Below are 13,700 nucleotides of genomic sequence, written 5' to 3' on the forward strand. Positions count from 1 at the left end.
AAAAATTCATGTCAACCTTTTCATGTGTCGACCATTTTCATGTGTCGACCATGTGTCCATATCGACCATGTCAATGTCGACCAATAGTGGTCGAACTAATGACTGTTGACCATAACATCTGAACGGCTACCTTACTGAGCACAACAAGACAATGAGCAGTGATACTGAGCACTGATGATACTACTGAGCACTGATACTGAGCTGCACAATGCAGCCCAAGACACTGTACTAGTATTAGGAATGCAGTATTACTGAGCACCACAAGACAATGAGCAGTGATACTGAGCACTGACACTGAGCACTGATGATACTACTGAGAACTGACACTGAGCAGCACGATTAGCACAAGACACTGTACTAATATTAGTAATGTAGTATTACTGAGCAGCACAAGACAATGAGCAGTGATATAGAGCACTGATTATACTCAGGGCCGGTTCCGGGGCATCTGGCGCCCCGGGCGGCATTAGGGGGCGTGGCTTCATACAGGGGGCGTGGTCATTTACGCCCCCTGTACAGACTGGAATGATGCGCGGTGCGCGATGACGTCATCGCGCACCACACATCAAAGGTCCTCTCCACGAAGGGAAACTAGACGCGTACGCGTCTAGTTCCCTTCGTGGAGAGGACTTTGGCTGTGCGGTGCGCGATGACGTCATCGCGCACCGCACAGTAAAGGACCTCTCCACGAAGGGAAACTAGACGCGTACGCGTCTAGTTTCCCTTCCCAGCGGCCAGCGGCAGCAGGGGGACAGCGGGGGCAGGGGGGCACACACTGCAGCAGCCGATCTTGCCCTGGTGCGGCGCCCTCCGGATGGCGCCCTGCGCCCTCCGGAAGGCGGCGCCCCGGGCAAAAGTCCTGCTTGCCCGTGGCAAGATACGCTACTGATTATACTACTGAGCACTGATACTGAGCAGCACGATGCAGCACAAGACACTGTACTAGTATTAGTAATGTAGTATTACTGAGCACCACAAGACAATGAGCAGTGATACTGAGCACTGATGATACTACTGAGAACTGACACTGAGCAGCACGATGCAGCACAAGACACTGTACTAGTATTAGTGAGCAGCACAAAAGCACTCTGGAATTGTCACCCCCCAGATACCACTGTGACTGGAATGATGATGACTGATGCACAGGACACTACTACCACAACACCCTACAGCAGCAAGATGCAGCACAAGAGAGACACTGTACTAGTATTACTGAGCAGCAATAAGCACTGATACTGAGCACTGATACTGAGAACTGACACTGAGAGAACGTAGCCACGTCCTCTCTGTACCCTCTACAATGCCCAAGTGAAAATGGCGGCAACACGCGGCTCTTTATTTGGAATCCTAATTTTGCGAGAATCTGACATTGGGATGATGACCTTTTGCCTCGTTCTGGTTTTCCGAGTCAGGAGGGAACAACTGAGCTGGGCTCGGACTCTTGTTTGACACGTGGAATTTCGGGTGGGTTCAGTTCTCGGCGAACCAAACCTGCTCATCTCTACTATACAGCATTCATGGACTTTATGCGTAGGTTGTGGGTTAGAGTCCAGGGTGTAGTAGTATATTGAAATGTGTTATTTAATGAGGAGTATTGTGGCTGAATGGTGATAAGCTCTCAGGTTGAGTGCATAAATGTGGTATAGAGGATTTGTGTCCAAATCCATTTTCTTGCAGTTTTCTATGTGTGTCTATTATACATATGTGTGTGTGTGTGTGTGTGTGTGTGTGTGTGTGTGTGTGTGTGTGTGTGTGTGTGTGTGTGTGTACTGTATGTGTATATGTGGGGAAGGGGCATCATAGCATGGGCTTTCTCCCCACCTAGCAAGTGCCTTATATCCCTGTTAGAAAAATGGGAGTGGGGAGGGACCAGGGGCATTCCAGATATGTTTTTTTTTCCGAATTTCAGAATATCTCTTTTCCAGATTGTTGCCAGGGTCCTGCAGTGGGTTCCGGAGAGTTGGCGGCGGGGTCCCGGGAGTCTATAACAGGTCTGGCGCATTAGAAGCAGGGTACCAGGGGATACGCGGCGGGTCCCAGTAGCAGTGACGGTGAGGTTATAGCTGCAAAGCCACTCCCCCATCTGTCTGTCATTGGCCGCTGGCTCCAGTTATGTCATGACGCCAGCTTCATCATGACGTCACTACAGGGCCAAAATATTCTGGTTTTCAGAATATTTTGGTTTTCGTGTATCCGGATAACGGATACCCGACCTGTGCTTGCATGTTGGTTCGATTGGTTATTGCTAATACATTAATCGTTTGTTGCTTAGTTTAGCCAGGTGTGTTGGTGAACAATAATGTGAGCTGTGAGGTGTTCAGAATTGACTGGAAATGACTGTAAATAAATTAGAGATGTGCTGTGGGCACTGTTTGGGTTTTGGGTTTTGGTTTTGGATCTGGATCCCAGCTCATGTTTTGGATCTGGATTGGTTTTGCCAAAACCACCCTTTCAGGTTTTGGTTTTGGTTTTAGATTTGGATGATTTTTTTTAAAAAAACACAAAAACATCTAAAATCACAGAATTTGGGGGTAATTTTGATCCTACTGTATCATTAACCTCAATAATATTCATTTCCACTCATTTCCAGTCTATTCTGAACACCTCAAAATATTGTTTTTAGGCCAAAAGGTTGCATCGAGGTCGCTGGATGACTAAGCTAAGCGACACAAATGGGCGGCACAAACACCTGTCCCATTTAGGAGTGGCACTGCAGTGTCAGGCAGGATGGCTGATTTAAAAACTAGGCCCCAAACAGCACATGATGCAAAGAAAAAAAGAGGTGCACCGAGGTTGCTGGATGACTAAGCTAAGTGACACAAGTGTGCGGCACAAACACCTGGCCCATATAGGAGTGACACTGCAGTGTTAGACAGGGGGTTGGCTCACAGCTCTAATCCCATTACGACTTTGACTCACAAACCCTGAATTTTCTAATGGTCTACAGGGGCTCAACTTGTCTTGTACTACAGCTCAGTTTATCTACATCTAAATGCCATATCTACCATCCAAACAAAATTGTAAGATTGAATATAAGGAGGTTTTAACTGATTTCAAAGAGTGATGACATTTATTAATTGGCTTTTCAATTCCCAACAAATTCTTCGTTGACTATAAAAGCTCTTGATCCTAGGATTTTCTCTGGACTGATTTCTACTCTCCAGTATAAAAAACTCTATCAAACCTAAAGGCTGTCACAGGCTGTGTTTTGAAAAATGACAGTTAGGAGCTGATTGGTTGGTACTTTATCTTCATGCAATTTATCACTCTCCAAGGCTTGATAACTCTGTGCCTTTGACTGTTACAGTATATTCTCCAGCAATTGGAATTCCCCATATGCAATGGGCGGTATCAAATTACCCACTGTCGTTAACTGTAATTAATTGTATTGTGTGGGCTATCCTATTATCCCTGATGTGGCTAGTTAAAACCCTCTTCCCCCAATGCCGGTACTTATCGCGGATTATGGAGACGCAATACAACATGGGATCAGGGAATTATCCAATGTGTTTTTGTGCGATCACGGGTCCGTTTTCAGCCGATGAAAACGAACCCTAAATGGATACCACAATCATCGGCCTTTAATCGTGATATCCGTCCATTTTCACCCGCCTAAAACGTATCAAATTTAATTGGATACCCCCAATATGGCCACAAGGTATTCCAGGACTTGCAACTACTGTTTTTGACCATCTTGAGATGTATTTATTTAATCTAATACACATACAGTAAGCACTCTCTTTGCTTTGCGTGATTTCTTTCCTACATATCTTCAGTGTGTAAATGAGTTCAACTATAAATTATAAATACCTTAATGTTTTGCACTTTTCATCTACTGTACTCATCTGTTTGTGAGCAGTGCAGTATAAGCCCAAATATGCTGTTCTGTGCAGTAAATTGGAGCCTGATGTATGAAGTTGTTGTTTCTACATTTTTGTTTGCCATATGTTCTACAAAAACCAGCATACAATTTGTGGCATCACAAATGTTCAAGAAACATACAAAGTCTAGTCTCACCTCATTACACATGTTTGTTAGTTTCTCTGAACAATTTTTATATTGTAAGGCAAACTTTGGATACATAGCATGCAATGCCAGACAGCCTTTTTTCTTAAGTACACGATTTACTTCAAAAATGAATTGGTCTGCAAGGAACCAATGAGCAGCAAGATCTACATTAATCAGATCCACAGAGGCGTCTTCCAAAGGCATCTTCTCAGCTGGGGAAATCCTGTGAAGAAAAGTCACAAATGGTTAATTTTAGTACAGTCAGATAATAGTCAGATTAAGAGGAGGACGCAGTGAATTCTGTGCACTGGGCCCACCTCTGTCTGGGCCCCCCCCCCCCAGCTGGAGCAAACTGACATCACTAGCTCTCCCTTTTATGCAGTAGCAGATCCAGGCAGAGAGAATGTGAGCAGGACAGTATGCAGTGCAGGCAGAGACACGGGAGTATCATAAGACAAGATACAGAGGGAGCTTCCAGGCCAGAGGAGAGATAGGTGGAGGGAGAGAGCTATAAGTGATTCAGGAATCTCTTCTTCTCCTCCTCCCAACCTGAGTGTCTAGATCCTGTGTAACCTGTTATCTAATGAGAACATTCAGGTCTAGAGAGAGAGAGAGAGACACACACACACACACACACACACACACACATTCCTCCTGAGTCCTATCCCAGTGTGTAAGTAGTACAGAGGCGGTTGCTATTCTTGCATGTGACAAGATAAATTCTAGGTTTTATTTTTCTATGTGTATTTTAAAGTTGTTTAAATTGTATTTATGTATCTGAGTGCTACATATATTTTCTGTCTATGGTCTCATTGCACTAAACTGTAACAACCAGCTCTCAGTTTTAGAGAATATCCATGATGGACAGAGAGATGACAATGAATACACAAACTTAAAAGGTTTAGTGAACACAATTGTTGAGAAGAAAATATTTGCATAGCTACAGTACATGCACAAAGGTTTGCTCTGACAATGTCACAACTACTGTAGCATTAGATTTTAAATCCAATATCTCTGCCTCATGACATTGTTGTGAATTGTCTCAAATAGGACAAAAACAGTTACAACTTTAACCAATAGACGGCAGTAGAGTTACATCTTAATACTGTGTTTCCCAAACTTTTTTGAATCACGGCGTCCTAGAGTACCAGACTTTTTTTCACAGAACCCCTAGGCAAAAAGTTTCTTATTGTCAAATTCAGAAACAAATTATTAAATTAACTACATTGTGTTTATATGTTATCCTCAGGTTCAGTTATATGGTGAGGAAAAGCATTTGCTTCTGTTTGTTCGCATATTTTGTTATTGGAAGCCACAAGCACTAGTTTTGCCTTTTACATTGACCACAAACAATTTGAATTGGCTCTCGACCATCAACCCAGGGCACCCCTGCAAGCACCCCAAGGCACCTCAGGGTGCCACAGCAACCAGTTTGGGAACCACCATCTTAATAAATAAGATAATTAGCAAAAAATTACATAGTTAGGAGGTATGGGGTCATATAGATAAGTACTATAGTAACACTTGTGGTTGGTCAGAGACAGTGCTGTTTCCTGCGGCGGTTGAGCCATGTGGTCGCACACGGCGCCGGCAGCAGCACTTTGTGACTTCCATCCTGCTCCCCTCCCATAGTACTCCTCTCAGGGGGAATTTTTTGAAACTTGCCCTCACCCCCCCCCCCCCCCCCCCCGAGCGGAGTACTACGGGTGGGAGGAGGGGGAGCAGAAAAAAACTGGGGTGTAAGGTAGTCTCTTCCTGTGAGGCCACTCCCATTTTAGTGAGGTGTCTGGCAAATTTGGCAAATTAAAATTGCATGCGCTGGTAATTTTCTACCAGATGCACCACAACATTATTGAAAAAAACAACTTTATTTCTTTTTTATGCGCAATCCTTGGTTGTAGGAAAGGACAGCCAAGCACAGTGCTAATTATGCCGCAATGACAGCAGCTGCTGTTAGAATGGTCAGTGCACAGGCATAGGTGTGCGCAGGTGGGGTGCCTGGTGCGCACAGGCACACCCTAATGTCCGGCAACCCAATCTCACATGCCTGATGCAGCGATCGCCGAGCATGCTGATCACTGTCCCCTCTGCATTGCACCCTGTCAGGACTGCGTTACTGACTGGACCCCTGGGTTAATCAAGGGTGCCACTGCCATCGGCTTTCAAACTCCCGGCTCCACCTCCATGTACAAAAACAGCGTGATGTGACGTGATGACATCATGCTGCTCTCATGCCCACCTGTCACACCCGTCACATGCCCACCTCTCTCCTTCTATTCTATGCCAACGCCAGCCAGTGATGAAGAGCAGCATGCAGCCAGCGTTCTTTTTAGGTAGACAAATTCAATACTGGCAGGCGGTCGGCAGCAACTTTGACACATAATGCGTTTTTCCAGCAGCAGCAGTAACTAGTCTGTGACTGTCAGTGTCAGTGAGTGACTGACTTGTAAGTAAGCTGCTGCAGCTTGCAGGGGAAAGAGAGGGGGAGCCAGACCAGGCTGAGGAGGAGCAGTGTAATTGCAATAAGTGCCATCAGGGGTGTTTGTTTGGTGCACACCACAACATCTGACAATCTATCTGCATTATTAGGATTGGTACAAGGGTTGATATTTGATATTGCGTTGACCGCCAATAGATGGTGCTAGACACGCCCAAAAGGCGGTGCTAGACACACCCCTCTCATGGTGCACCCCCTAATAAAATGTGCTGCGCATGCCTATGTGCACAGGCATCACAAGAGGGGTGTCGGCTACTACTCCCAGGTGCCACCCTTCCAGGAGGACACCAAAATGCCATAACACTACACTATATCAATTCACGGGAGTGATAACTGCATCACATAATGTGCGCAGTTACCGGTAATCCCCATCAAAGTTCTACCCCACAGTTCTTAGCGCCAGGAGGTGAGACACCCAGTTACCTGCAATAGCCTTTTGTTGATACCACTGTGGGGGTGTGATACAGAAGATAGACAGTCACAAGGTTGACAGGGTCAGAAGATAGACAGGGTCACAAGATCGACACACAAAAGTTGGTGTTATACTGTGTTTTAATTTTTTTACCCCAATTTGATGAAATGCATCCCCTCGCCTGCTCGCTTTGCTCACCACTCTTCGGGCTTGGTTGCTCACTCCGCTCCACTTTGCTCACCACAAGGTTACTAATGGTACGAGATGTAGTTCATATGACGTCGCTTCGGTTCCCGCGTTGAGCTTGCCGATGCCAGAATCCCAAATGCTCAAAATGCTAACAGTCAGAATGCCGACCCACTGGGTCTATTCCTACTCATGGGTGTCCACGACACCCATAGAGTGGGAATAGAACCTGTGGCAAGAGCAGCGTGCCAACAAACCCAGTGCGTGGAGAGCGAAGCGAGCCCCCTGTGTGGCGAGCAAAGCGAGCCCGCAAGGGGCTTTGTTGCGCTTGCTCCCCCCCCCCCCCATCCGCATTGGCATTCTGCTGCTGGGATCCCGGTGTCGGTATGCTGACCGGTGGGATCATGGCAGCAGACATACCATACCCTTCCCAATGGTACTAGTTTGTGACATGGATAGTATATTTGATGAAATGCATTAGCTCGCCACACTTCGGGTTCGGTGGCTTCGCTCGCCACAACGTTACTAAAGGTAATAGTTTGTGACGTGGATAGTAAATGCAGCAAAAGTATTACAATTGTGAAAAAAAAAATCTAAAAAACATGTGGCGACCTTTTGACCGTTTCGACATTTTGACTCTGTCGACCTTTTGACTGTAGACCTTATGGTATACACCTTTCGACTATCTATCAACCACCTCCCCACTGCGGTAAACCCTTGCATTAAAACTGTGTTCTTGCTTTACCCCGGGCAGTACTGTACCCGCTGTTCATCCAGTAAACCCAGCATCCTGTGTGGTCTAACAGGCGCTTTCACATCCACTGTGTGTCACTATTGTGACCCCAATAGCCTACATTTTAAGATAAATATATATATATATATATATATATATATATATAAATCCAAAACAATCCGGCACTCAAATAGTTAACGTGCATTCACCTGTGTGCCCTTGCTGAATTAAACACATGTGTTGTAGTTCAGAACAGTCCCCATTCAGAACAAGCACGGCACTACAGGACTTTGATGAAAAACATCTTTATAAAGGCATAGATTGAAAATATCTGTACATCACCATTTTAGCATTTTAACCTTCATCACAATGCTGCATTTCGGGCCCCGCAGGGTCCCTTCGTCAGGTTGGTACAAGTGCTGTGAGAAAAAGACAAACATATACAGATAACACCAAAACACTTACCTAAATAGACTCCCCATGCTGGCGTGTGTAGCCTCAGACCGGCGTGGTGTTTCCGGTATGCTCCAGGCGCCGTCCCGGTGACATCATCGCGATGCGCGGTAACCAAGGCAACCCGTGTATACCGCATATTCCAATGCCGCTGGGATCACAGTATCCTTACAGGGGGAGACTAGTTAGAAACAAAAAAACACATATAAAACTACATCACAAATGAAAGCACAGTATAGCAGCATAAATACTATCCATCCGCAACATGTATACACCATAAGCTGGTCAGAATAAACGACTGGACCCTGTGGTGCATAAATATAAAACATGCATTTTATATATAAACAATGCATGTTTAACTATTAATCCTAATACATAGTGGATATTACAGGAGGATAAACTAATGGCCAGACTAGGAAAGACTGTACATAATGTCATATACGCCTTAGAATAATTGAAACAAACTAAGTAGCCTCAAAGACAGTAAGAAAGATGTAAATAAATATTAGATACATGTGTCACAGTCACCGGTTGATACAAAGATCCCCTCGCCGAAACGATGGGGCGTCCTGGGGGGTTATCCAGACATTTGTGAACTTTGGGTAGTGTGTACAGGCAAGGGATAATCGGATGTTTAGGGATTAACGCATCTTTAAGTTTCGCGTCCAGTTGTTTATTCTTTACTGCCTGATCCAGTACCCGAAGCAGTTCATTCTGGAAACTCTCCGTGGGGTCACGGTCTAATTTGGTATATGTGAGAGTGCATGACAGTTGTCGCAGCACTTCATTGACATATTGAGATCTATCTTGTACAACCACACTTCCACCTTTGTCAGCTGGTCTTATTATGATTGAGGTGTCCTCACTTAATTTTTTGAGAGCCATTCTTTCTTCAAATGTCAAATTGTGATATATCTTACCAGGCGTGGCTATAAAGCGGTTCACCGAATCATTTATGAGACGACTGTATGTTTTAAGAGATGAATTGGATGATATCGGATCAAAAGTGGAGGTAGTATATTTCTGTATAATTTGGTGTCTTGGTTCCCGATCCTCATCCATTTTGTTGTTCTGAAAGAACTCTTTCAATCTCATCTTACGGTTCATCTGGTGTAGGTCGGTCTGCCATTCAAAAGGGTCATGAAAGTTGGTAGGGACAAATGAAAGTCCTTTATTAAGTACAGACATCTCGGTAGCGGTCAAAGGACGTGATGATATATTAAAGATCAAGTTGTTTTCTTTGCTCTGCTTGCTTTTGTTGATCCTTTGGTTTTGTCGGCTCCTCCTTGTGGGCTTGGGCCAGTATCTGCTCTGGCCCTGGTGGTAGCCCCTAAAGGGGGACGCTGTGCCGATACTGAATCATCCGAATCTACCAAGGCAAAGTCACTGTCACTGTTTGAAAGTTGTGATCCTCTATCCGTTCGTCCCCTGCGAGATCTCTGGGATGGTCTGGATTAATCAAGCACTATTCGGCAAATCCAACGACCAGCCGGTATCTAGACATTTCTGTGATAAGGCCCATGTTTTGTCTGATCTAAAATATCAGCTTATTGATCACGTACCCCCTTTACACCGGGGTGGCAATAGAGTATTGGCTCTACATAGATTAGAAGCAAGATGGATTTTAAAACTTAATGCTCTACAACCATCTGGCCTAAATGAAAAGATTAATTGGAATGCCCTCCGTACCTTTTGACTGTGACACATGTATCTAATATTTATTTACATCTTTCTTACTGTCTTTGAGGCTACTTAGTTTGTTTCAATTATTCTAAGGCGTATATGACATTATGTACAGTCTTTCCTAGTCTGGCCATTAGTTTATCCTCCTGTAATATCCACTATGTATTAGGATTAATAGTTAAACATGCATTGTTTATATATAAAATGCATGTTTTATATTTATGCACCACAGGGTCCAGTCGTTTATTCTGACCAGCTTATGGTGTATACATGTTGCGGATGGATAGTATTTATGCTGCTATACTGTGCTTTCATTTGTGATGTAGTTTTATATGTGTTTTTTTGTTTCTAACTAGTCTCCCCCTGTAAGGATACTGTGATCCCAGCGGCATTGGAATATGCGGTATACACGGGTTGCCTTGGTTACCGCGCATCGCGATGATGTCACCGGGACGGCGCCTGGAGCATACCGGAAACACCACGCCGGTCTGAGGCTACACACGCCAGCATGGGGAGTCTATTTAGGTAAGTGTTTTGGTGTTATCTGTATATGTTTGTCTTTTTCTCACAGCACTTGTACCAACCTGACGAAGGGACCCTGCGGGGCCCGAAATGCAGCATTGTGATGAAGGTTAAAGTGCTAAAATGGTGATGTACAGATATTTTCAATCTATGCCTCTATAAAGATGTTTTTCATCAAAGTCCTGTAGTGCCGTGCTTGTTCTGAATGGGGACTGTTCTGAACTACAACACATATATATATATATATATATATATATATACAGGTGGAGTATCCCTTATCCATATTTCAAAATCACACATTTTTGGTTGCCCCACTGAGATAATGACACATATATATGTATATTATATATCTATATGATATATCTATATATGCCCATAATATATAATATATATGTCATTATCTCGGTAGGGGACCAAAAATGTGGGATTTTGAATTTTGGATAAGGGATACTCAACCTGTATATATAAGTTGGTTATGGAATGAATGGTCGACCATGTTATGGTCGACAGTCATTAGGTCGACCGCTATTGGTCGACTTTGACATTGTCGACATGGACACATGGTCGACACGTGAAAATGGCCGACACATGAAAATGTCGACATGAGTTTTTTTAACTTTTTTTTGTGTTGTTTTTTGCGTAAAGTGACTGGGAACCCCAATTAGTGTACCTCGCATGGCTCGCTTTGCTCGCCATGCTTCGGGCATGGTGCCTTCGCTTCGCTCGGCACAGATTACCGTTCCAATCGTAGTCCACGTGGATCGTAAAGTATGGAAAAGTTCCCCAAAAGAAAAAAAAGTAAAAAAACTCATGTCGACCATTTCATGTGTCTACTATTTTCATGTGTCGACCATGTGCCCACATCGACCATGTCAATGTCGACCAATAGTGGTCGAGCTAATGACTGTCGACCATAACATGGTCTACCATCTGAACGGATACCATATAAGTTTAGCTTTCATAAAAAGCAAATTATAGAACTACTCACAGTGATTTTCAAGGTTGCGGCAACGAATATTCTAGATTTAAGACATGCCGGTTTACTCACTGATAAGTGATGTTCTCTTGTAGTGTACATTTTCTTGCTATATGTATCTGACTCTCACTTATGTCTATTCCAATCACTTTGCGGAAATGTTCTGCCAGAGGCCGGGTTGATCTTCCAGTACCACAGCCAGCGTCTACAGCCAGTTCAAAGGGTCGTCCCTTCTGATGAGAAAAGAAAAATGACATTTCCATATTTCTTGATTTCCTCAGGGGCAGATCACTTTCAGGTAGGGGTTATCAAGGCAAATGGCATGCAGGTATAGAGTATTCAATCACCTACAGTATAATGTTGAACATGCCCTTAACTGGTCTGGTCCCCATAGGAAGCTAAAGGATGTGTAAGACTGTATGTAGGCTTTTCTCTACTCAGCAGGAATTCCTACCACTCTTTTTACTGTGCAACACATCTGTGGGTGCTACAAAACCCAAATCTTAGATTAATTTCTGAACCAGTCAACTCCTGATGCAAAAAATGGATCACAGACAGTTGAGTAACTTGAGAAATCCAACCCTACAGTACAGTAACTAAACTTTTTGGTTCTCTGTGGCAGAAAGAGAATAGAGACATAAGCCGCATGCCCCTGTGGGGAATGGGCATGACAAAATTTGTTCCAGAGAAAGCGCGTGTTATGATACCCCCTCCCACATTTTATATATATATATATATATACTATATATGTTATGCAGACAAATTTATAGACCACTGCAAGAAAATGGATTTGGACACAAATCCTCTTTAAGCCAAATTCACACACTTAACTCGAGACCTCGTTGTTATTCAGTTACAATACCTATATTATATGACACATTTCAATATACTGTCATACCCATGATTCAAACCCATAACCTGTTACATTTCAGTCAAACATCCTACTCATTGAGCTATTTGATCCTGCATAAAAACTATGAGATTTCTAACTTTGTAAAAAAAAAAAATATATCAGCATTGCACTTAAGCATATCTATAGTACAAAGTTAGAATTAGTTAGAATTCTCTAGCTTTCTATGTAAGGGCAGATACAGTAGATCAATGAAAACTGTGTCTGACTGCAATGCCACAGGCGATGGGTTTGAGTCCCGGGTATTTCAACATCTTGAAATGTAATAAAGGACAGTGTGAATGAATAACAAAGAGCTCTCAAGTTAAGTTCATATAGGTGTTAGTGACGGGAGGAGGGGGGCGGCGCAGGTCTAGAGATGCTGGGCATCAAAAATGGGGAAAGCTACAAGTGAAAGTAAATAAAACAGATAATTAACAAGTGCCACCAACAGCGCCACCTACCTTGCAGAGCTATGTGTGCAGTGGCACACTCAGCACATACCTTGTTAGGGGGCCCTGCTAGATCATGTGCAGGTACACTTATAGGAGTTTTATCACAAGTTCTTCAGTATACTACACTTGCTCTGAGTATTGTTCATATCCAACACTTCAGCCACTGTTAATTATGTAATTAATCCCTGAGAGTGTGGGGCAGGAGCATGAGGCAGAAGACTGAGGCTCTTTATATATTTAACTTTGTACCTAGAATCATATGTCCCAACCCTTTGTGAGAAGGATGTTTCCGCACTTCAGTAATTTGAACATCAGGTAGGATGAAAATCAAAGGCAGTGTTACATAACAATCAAAAATTCAATATACTGTGCACTACTAATATCCCCAAAACCTTAATCCACCATTGGATATTGCATATAGTCATCATTACTCTATTAATCATTCACAGCGTATACAGCATTTGGTGCTTATTTACCTTCTCTTCCAAGTTGCTTAAAATAAGGTTAAGTACTTTTTCGGAAACAGGGACCATGTTATCCTGATAGACTTTTGAGAATTCTTCACTTTTGAATACTTCAGTATCCATCTGTACAGATCTGAACATTGAAAGGTGTCAAGAAAATGAATTTCACAGATTGTTTTATATGACATTTTCTGAAGAAATGTTTCTATGGGCTGGGTATGGAATACTGGCGGCTGGGATCCCAGCAGTCAACATACCGACGCTAGGATCCCGGCTGTCAGAATGCCGGCAGGGGGCGGAGTGCAATGAAGCCCCTTGCTGGATCGCTGTAATCGCCACGCTGAGGGCTCGCTATACTCGACACGCTGCGGGCTTAGCCGTGGACACCCGTAGAGTGGGAATAGCCCCTGTTTCGTCTGTCG

The 13,700-nt window shown here is 43.7% G+C and overlaps 1 protein-coding gene across 1 annotated transcript in view; it reads right to left on the reverse strand.

Moving 5' to 3' along the window:
• LOC134944000 (uncharacterized) overlaps positions 1-13,401 on the reverse strand; it is a 158,382-nt gene extending 144,981 nt beyond the window's left edge. Inside the window, exons 1-3 of the mRNA XM_063932545.1 lie at positions 13,291-13,401; positions 11,543-11,703; positions 4,018-4,231 (exon numbers count right to left, since the gene is read on the reverse strand). Coding sequence (XP_063788615.1) covers positions 4,018-4,231; positions 11,543-11,703; positions 13,291-13,401 — 486 coding nt within the window. The remainder of the gene's footprint in view (positions 1-4,017; positions 4,232-11,542; positions 11,704-13,290) is intronic.
• Positions 13,402-13,700: the final 299 nt, after the last annotated feature.

The sequence above is a fragment of the Pseudophryne corroboree genome, chromosome 7 (assembly GCF_028390025.1).
Source record: "Pseudophryne corroboree isolate aPseCor3 chromosome 7, aPseCor3.hap2, whole genome shotgun sequence".
NCBI lineage: Eukaryota > Metazoa > Chordata > Amphibia > Anura > Myobatrachidae > Pseudophryne > Pseudophryne corroboree.